The following is an 8,934-nucleotide window of genomic DNA, read 5'->3' as shown; positions in this document are numbered from 1 at the left end:
AGCAAAAAAAAAAATAGTTGGGACCAATAAAAACCAATTTTCCTAAAACTAAAAACGTTCATAGCAAAAAACTAAGAAGTTCATAACAAAACTTAAAACGTTCATAACAAAAATCTAAGAAATTCAGAACAAAAATCTAAGAAAGTCATAACAAAACTTTAAACACTCATAGCAAAAACTATAAACGTTCACAAGCTCAGATATGAAAATTAAACTTTTTGTGACATGAAATTAAACATTGAAATCACCTCATATAATATCGTAATCATCAAATAATCATCAATCGACCATCAGTTTGGTCATCAGTTTCATCATATGAACAAATCTGGAACATATTTAGACTTTTATCAGTTGAAATCAATTTTCAGTTTTTTCATTTCAACTAAAGTGGAGTTTGCAATGGCATTGGTGATGTTTGTTAAATGGTTGTAACAGTTATTTAGGATGGAAACGAATTGAAAAAATTTACAATTCTACCACCATATGTTTTTTTAAATCAAGGGTGTTGGTAATCATGTACGTAATGTATAATGTATGATAAGCAATTATTGTATTAGATCCTACTCTATTAAACCAAAAAAAATCTAAATTCATTATTTTAGGCAACTATTTTAGCCCAAAATTTTCAAACCCAGTAAACTTACAACTAAACAAACCTATTAAGAAGACCAAAAACTGGAAAACAAAAAACAAAAACAAAAACAAAGCCGAACAAACTTAAAACCGAAAATATTTAAAAGCAGAAAAACCAAAATCGATCGGTTTTCAAAAATCTTATCGCAAAATCACAAACATTCCAATCCTAAAACTCTTGTATTTTCTTTCGTTAAAGGAGCCAATAAAAATTCTCAAATACAGCAAGTTCAAAATTTAAATCCAAGAAAAACCTGCCTATGGTCTTTAACAACACAACAAACATCTGCTAAACCTATGACCATCATCAAGCCTGTTTCTTCTTAACAACCCCTTCAAGAACCCCGTCGTTCAACACGTGTTCCAAGGTTGATGGGTTCACGTCCGCAGGCAACTTGAATGAAACCGACGAATTCCCACCGCTGCTCGTTGATCCACTGATTGTGACTGCTCTGTCATCTTCAACAACACACTTGACGTCTGCAAATTAAATAATGTAAATACAAACGAATCAATTGCGGGTGTTCATAAACCATTGAAACAGATTGAACTGTCCAAACAAAATTAAGTCAGCCGGTTTGAAACTTGAAATGAGTCGTGTGAGTTAAATCAGCTGTTTAGCCACCAATTATATTTTATGCCTTTTTTATCCATGGAATGTACCCATTATGTGTATCTATTATTATTTTAAATAGTAATGTACAAATTTAAGACTTTTAAAGAAAAAACTTGATTCAAACTGACCAAACTAGGGCTTGTAATTTTTGTCACAAACTAGGGCTTGGAACTTGAATATTATCCGTCAACACGTCACACTTAGATAAATGGTTATACAGGTGTGTTCCGCTTGTGACTTGTTAAGTTAAAACAGGTTGACCTACTAACCCGTTTTTGACCCGTCTAGCCCGAATTTTACAGCCCACCACTCCAATTAACATGTTTACAACATGGTTATTACCCGTCAACCCATTTGACAGTTGACTCATTGGGATAAATACAGTCACGTGTTCAGGTTGACCTGCTTAACCTGTTTAGTTAAAAGGTCGACCCCAAACCTGTTTTTAAAAACCAACCAACCCGATTAACATATTTACAACTTGATTATTACTCGCCAAGCCTTTTAACACATTTATATAAATGGGTTAAACGGGTCATATTCGAGTGACCTGTTTTAACTGTTTAAACATGTCAGCCCACTAGCATGTTTAGGACCCGTTTAACCGATTACTTACCAACCACCAACCCGAGTGACATGTTTACAACTTTATTAATACCCGCCAACCCGTTTGGCACATTTAAACAAACGGGTCAACCAAGTCATGTTTAGGTTACACATTTTTAACTGTGCGTGGGATAGGGTTGATGGTTTTGAGTTTTTCACACAAATAAGAAATACAGATCGTGTTCAAGTACAGGGAAGGTACTTAGTACTTACTCTCATTCTTCTCAACATCTGGCAGAGCCACACGAAACACGAAACCGTCATCTTTATCAGAAACAACGAATGACCCGATAAGTGGCTTAATTCGGTCACTAGCAGCGCATCCTGAAACTGCTATTCCTTTTTTAGCGATCAACATTATTTGGTTCAGTTCTTCCATGGTAAGTGATTCAGGCAGAAGAACCACTTTTGGAACTTGATTGCCAATATCCATGTTAGATCTGAAATTCACAACCCGTTCACTTATTTTGTTAAAAGTTTAGAAAATAAAAATCTCGTCACACACACATACATACAGACATACATACATAATAGGAAGAACAAAAACAAATATAAGACTATAAAAAAGTAACATTATCGCCTTTCAGCTTAAATGAAATGAGATATCGGCGAGTGAATCTACCAAGTCTTAATAATGACAGACAAATAATATGCGAACAGGATGTATATAGAATTTACTAACCAAAAAAAATATACGTTAAAAATTTAGATCTTAAATTCACAACCTGTTCACTTAATTTGTCAAAATTTTGACAAAAAAATCCCATCACACACATAAATGCATACATACATAACTACGAAGAACACAAAACAAATAAAAGATACCATTAAAGTAAGCATAAAAGGTACAAAGAGAATAATAAATAAAGTTTAAATCGTTTGAGCTAAATGTCGAGAGGAAAATCTACCAAATCTTGGTTAAGATATAAAAAGAATATGTGAACCGGAGGTCATATAGAAACTACAAAACCAAAACCAAAAAGAAAAAAGAAAGAAAGCTTTCATTACCCAAGATATATAGCCAAATTTGGACAACAATCATAAAACCTAAAACGATTATGAAAACTTTAGATGATTGAAGCAAGCAACTTTAACTTGAGCTTTATAAAAATTGCTACAACTTAAACTACAATGAGAGAAGGAAAAACATCTAAATTCTAAGAAAACAATTAACTTCAGAGTACAAGTTTGTGCACACACGAGCACGTGTAGGTATGAATAGTTGGCAGTTGGCACATCAACAAATCAAGAAAACTTCATTAATACAATGAAAAAAAATAAGAAACACCTCATAGCCTGTTTAGATTTGTAACTATTTCCACCAAACTAAGATCACCATACCAAAAAAAGAGTAAGCTTTAAAATGAGATTAAAAAAAAGAAGACTGGACCACGTTCTCGATGAGACTTGGTTTTAAATTGCGTTATGCGCTCCGATACGTTCCGTCCTAAAATCCGATGTGCAATGCATTTTGCGCTATGCGAGCGCATCATGTATGTGATGCATTATTTATTAAAAATAAATACTAAAAAAATAATTATACATATTATTAAAATAAGTAATTTAGTTAAATAATAACAAAAGATAAGTAAACTTTATAATTAAAAATGCATTAATCAACATTTTAAAGAAAATAAAAACTTTGTGAATGAAAAAAGTTGAGTTTTTATAGTAACTAAGGCTTAAATTCGTCAAATAAAAGAGGAATACTAAAATATAAAAAAGGCCGCTTGAAAAGAGGAGAAATAATAGGGATTGATTATATGAGGTTTGAACTTTGAAGACTTTTTAGGGTTTTATAGTCCAGCCGTAACGTTTCCTAATCCGAGTATTCTCCATCGGCTCCCTTGCCTTCTTCATTGTCGCTCTTCATCTTCTCCAGGTAAGTAGCAATGTATCAAAAAACTCTTCCGGCTCTTAGTTCATCAACCCAATTTCAAAAATAAGAAAAAAATTACCTATTGTTTGCATCATAGCGCAATATTCGTCTCACTCGATTTCACCGCAACCAGCGCGAAATCAGCACAACATGTAATCGCTAATTCGCTACGCAAAAAATGTTGTGATGCGATCGAACATCAGCGCATTATGCGCTCATTTTAAAACCAAGCAATGAGATAGTGTAACCTTTTTTCTTGTCTGATCTCAATGGTATCAGTGGACTCTACAAACTTTGTAATATCAAATCTTTTTGAAGAAATTAGTATACCAATTTGTTTGCCATTTAATAAAGTTAGAACGTACGCGTTCACAAACAGAATATAATAGTTCAACTGAATACCCCTTATAAAAAAAATTAAAGCCCATTAAGGAAATTGTTTATTGTTGATCAAATGATTTGCAAGAGTACATTGGGTCTTAGGGATTAAGGCACTCACACGAACAGAACTCAAACACGAAGAAAATAAAGAACACGAGGATTTAACGTGATTCGGTCTAGAATGACCTACATCCATGGGCACCAACTAGGGTTTCATATTATTGAGTGATACAAGATTACTAGTAGAATTAGATATAAATAGGAAACCTAATTAGGGTTACACCCTTGGTAACTTTATCAAGAAGTTAAGCCCAAATGGGCACACGAGGACTAAGGCCGGCTAAACCCTATCATGCGCCTCCCCTAAACCGGCCCAACTTTGACCGCGTTTAAGCCTACATATATTGGAGATATTTATAAAAATACCCTAATCAAATTATTTCTAATTATGATAATGATAATTAAAATAACCCTAACTTTCAATAAGTAAAACATTAGATAAAATCACAAAAGTATTATAAAAAGGCCCAATTTTCAATTTCATTTTGAGTTTAAGCATTCAAACTTGCCCAAAAAAAATACGTTTCAAGAAATAAAGAACAAACATTTAATAGGACACAAATATCATTTAAAAACAATAAAAATTTCCACATTATTAATAAAAATGTTTTTACAGAATTTTGATGACCTTTTGATTTGCAAGATCATATGTATAGGCTTGTTAAGCAAAAAAATGGAAGGTGCACAAAGATATAGTAGCGAAGGGAAGGAGGGTGAATGGCAGGAGGTCAACTACCAGAACCGGCATCAATCTGAGACTTCATTTATGGTGACAAAACTCCCGAAAGAGACGACGAGTTCACATCTTCGGAGTACTTTTCAAGGTCTCGAAAAGATGACGGATGCGTACATGGCTAGATAGAAGGATAAGTGGGGAGATTATTTCAGTTTCATCAGATTCAAGGGGGTGGAGGACGTTCGCGGTATGGTGGGGACTCTTAATGAGATGAAGATCTTGGATTCGAAAGTGACGGTGAGGGTGGCAAGGTTTGGGAGGGAGCAACGACAAGGGGTTTGAAAAGCAGCAAACCAAGGTGGTACCGATGGTGGGAACAATGCGAGTGCTGAGAAGGTAGCTACGGTAACACCGGAGGTGGGTGGGGTTTCTTACAAAAGTGTGGTCCAATATGGAAGAAACCCTAGGGGTGTGCCCACAAAGTCAGTGTTCATTACGAGACCGACAACGTGTTACATGGTTCAATGTGTGGGGAAACCGCATGCATGGGTTATTACTAAATGGGGAATGGGTCACAGACCCGTTGTTATTGAAAGAGGCCAGTTTTGAGTTCTTTTCTAGAAAATTTGCTTACCCGGTAATGCATAGACCCAAACTAATTTGTCCGAACTTGGTCAGAATTCGGGAGGGTGACATGGAGGGGTTGACTCGTCCGTTTTCGTTAGATGAAATAAAGAATGCGGTTTGGGATGCTGAAGATAGGACCCGGGGCCCGGACGGGTATAATTTTAAATTTCTTAAAACGTGTTGGGTCTATCTACAATATGATTTTATAAGAATTTTTGACGAATTCTTCTGGGCTCCTCGTTCAATTGGGGCAGCATGTCATCATTTATTGCTCTAATCCCAAAGAAAAAAGATTCAGTGGACCTAGCGGAGACTTTAGACCGATAAGTTTAATTGGGTGTATTAAGTGGTGTCAAAAGATTTGGTCGGGAGGCTAAAATCAATAATCGGAGGGCTTATATTGGTGGAACAATCTGCGTTTTTGGCAAATCGGAGTATTCTAGATGGTCCTCTAATTTTAAATGAAGTTGTAGCTTGGTTAAATAAGTCGGGGATGAAGGGTATGTTGTTCAAAGTGGATATTGATAAAGCATATGACTCGCTTAATTGGGGATACTTGGACTCGATTATGATCCAGATGGGGTTCCCAACTCGGTGGAGGAGGTGGGTAAATGCCATTATAGTTTCGGCTCGAGCTTCGGTTCTTGTTAACGAGTCTCCAACTCGCGAATTCCAATGCACCAGAGGGATCCGCCAAGGGGATCCGTTATCACCATTATTGTTCCTGATAGCTATGGAGGTATGTTAAACGAGGCAGTGTCGAAAGGCTTATTTCGCGGGATAAGGGTGGGGCATAATGGTACAACTTTGTCTCATTTTTTGTATGCGGATGATGCGGTGTTCTTGGGCGAGTGGAACACGGCCAACGCGATAAACTTGAAAAGAATTTTGCGGATTTTTCATGCAGTATCGGGCCTAAAAGTAAAACTAAACAAATGTCGGGTTTTTGGAACGAAGGTGGACAACGGGGAAGTGTTGGGGATAGCTCGGATCCTACATTGTAGGGTGGGCGTTTTGCCATTCTGTCATCTTAGTTGAAGTGTTGGAGGGAACATGAACTTGATTAAATCTTGGGACCCGATACTGAGCTCTTTAAAAACGACTATCCGGATGGAAGGCGAAAAACCTTTCGTTTGGGGGTCGGCTAATGGTTATAAAATCGGTGTTAAATTCGCTTCCGACTTATTACTTTTCGTTATTTCGTGCTCCGAAAGGGATATTGAGGAAGCTGGAGCGAATAAGAAAAGTGTTTTTTGGGGTGGTACAGAAGACAAAGCAAAAATAAATTGGGTAGCCTGGGACAAAGTCATTGCCCCGGTTGGGAAAGGCGGCCTTGGTTTGGGTTCGCTTTTGATCGCGAACTTGGCTTTGGGTTCGCTTTTGATCGCGAACTTGGCTTTGCTCGCAAAATGGTGGCGGATATTTAAACAAGAGAAAAATGGGTTATGGTGTAAAGTGGTGTGGGTGATTCACCACACAGCGAGATCGTGGAATTTTATTCCGGTTAGAATGGCAATTGCGGCCCATGGAGGAATATAGGTAATGTTTCGGTTTCCTTTGATTTGTTGGGTATTATCTTATGGTCCAACATGAAGTGGATGATCGGAAGTGGGTCAGAATCAACGTTTTGGGTTGATAATTGGATCGGGGAATCGCCGCTTAAAGACCGGTTCCCTTTATTGTTTAAGCTTGAACGCATGAAAGAATGCAAAGTGGGAGACCGGTTGGTAATTTATGAAAAGGAATTGTGTGGGGTTTGGAGTTGGTAAAGGCAATTGGTATCGACTGATGAGATCAACGAGTTTAGGCAACTTCTAATCCTTTGTAGCGGGGCGACCGTTGGGGATGGGATCGACAGATTAATATGGGCTCTAGACGGATCAGACGACTTTTCAATTAATAGCACTAAAAAATGCGGGGGGAATTGTGCTATCCGGACGTGACTTGGGTCTCCAGTTGGAACAATTGGATTCCAAAGAAGGTTTGTGTTCTCGCCTGGCAGGTGGGGCTGGAACGTGTGGCCTTGTTAGTTGAATTGGCAAAAAGGAATATTGTATTGGGTGGGGAGGTAGATGAAACGGTGGAGCATATTTTTACTTCATGCGGTTTTGCACAAGATGTGTGACAAATACTTGCACTTTGGTGTAATATACCAAATTGCTATGCATAAGTGTCCGAGATATCTTAGAGATGCACAAGTATTCGGGCTTTAATAGTGACAAAAAGATGTTCCAAGGGGTTTGTCTCACCGCATTGTGGGTAATTTGGAAGGCTAGAAATGAGGTTGTGTTTAACGGGAGGCCGGCGATATTGGGGAAGGTTGTTTGGAGACATCAAGTCGCTAGCGTTTTTATGGATAAAAAAACGGTCTAAAAGAAGGGCACTAACTTGGGAGAAGTGGAGACGCTTTGAAATTTGAATATTTATTAGTTGGTGTTTTCAGGTGTTATACTCGTGTGTGATTTTGGGTCCTTTTTTTGACCTTGTATCTTTTATATATATAAATATATATATATATATATTCTTTATTGGCCGTTCAAAAAAAAAAAGCAGATAATTAAAATAAACGCTAACTAATATATTCTTTTTAATACAAACACACCAAAATATTAATTTTCAATATTATTTTGATAATTTTAAAATTAAAAAAAATAACTTTTTATAGATAAATTCATAATCATGAAAACAATTTCAAAGCCCTAAATCATCAACAGGAAGATCAACATTCGAAACTAAAGAACAATCGAAATAAACAAATTAGCAAGAAATTTACACATGAATTTAGGGTTCAATCCGCAAATGTAGGTACCCAAAACAGCACCAACAAAGATCAACAGTCAATCGATTCCATACCAAATTAAAAACTATGGTTTTGTAGCAAATCCCATGAAAAACACAAAATTGAAATAAAAAATGAATCTTGGAGATGGGTTTAAGAGCATACGTGTTTTGAGCAGCCATCTTTGAAGAATTCGGAGAAAGAACAAGTGGGTTTGGTTGGTTCTTGAGTAATCAGCAGCTGTGAGGTTAATTGCTTTGTGAGTATGTGTGTTAACGTTGCAACTTATATAGGGTTTATGAAACTTATATAGGGTTTATGAAATCAAAAATATTTAGGGGGTGTTTGGCCTAGCTTTTTTACCAAAGCTTATAGCTTTTTTAACTGTTTTTTTCTTTTTTTTTTTAAATAAGCTTTATTTTGTGTTTGGTTTAGTTTTTTTAGCTTAGGCTTATAAGCTTATATAAGCTAACTAACTTTTAGCTTGCGTGTTATGCAGGTTATTTTAAATTTTTTTATGTTATTGTGAATGTATTATTTTTTATATTAGTGAGATCGCATATTTCAACAAAAAAAATCTTCTTGTATTCGACTTTTTTAATGATATTAACGGTTATACCCTTTTAAAGTTTTAACGATCGATTAAAAAAAATACTACTTGTGAAAACAACAGGGAG

At 36.2% G+C, this 8,934-nt stretch overlaps 1 protein-coding gene across 1 annotated transcript; it reads right to left on the bottom strand.

Moving 5' to 3' along the window:
• Positions 1 to 800: 800 nt before the first annotated feature.
• Positions 801 to 8,548, bottom strand: LOC143595186 (alpha-crystallin domain-containing protein 22.3-like). The gene is made up of 3 exons (XM_077074289.1): positions 8,423 to 8,548; positions 2,069 to 2,295; positions 801 to 1,113 (listed from the first exon to the last, which is right to left on the bottom strand). Exons 1-3 carry the CDS (start codon positions 8,437 to 8,439, stop codon positions 941 to 943), a joined length of 417 nt encoding a protein of 138 aa, XP_076930404.1. The 5' UTR covers positions 8,440 to 8,548; the 3' UTR covers positions 801 to 940.
• Positions 8,549 to 8,934: the final 386 nt, after the last annotated feature.

This window comes from Bidens hawaiensis, unplaced genomic scaffold (assembly GCF_021521415.1).
Source record: "Bidens hawaiensis isolate Kalapana, Puna unplaced genomic scaffold, B.hawaiensis_p1.1 tig00044780_1, whole genome shotgun sequence".
Taxonomy (NCBI): Eukaryota; Viridiplantae; Streptophyta; class Magnoliopsida; order Asterales; family Asteraceae; genus Bidens; species Bidens hawaiensis.
Note: the sequence above shows the minus strand (reverse complement) of the source record. Positions and strands in the feature narration are given on the sequence as shown.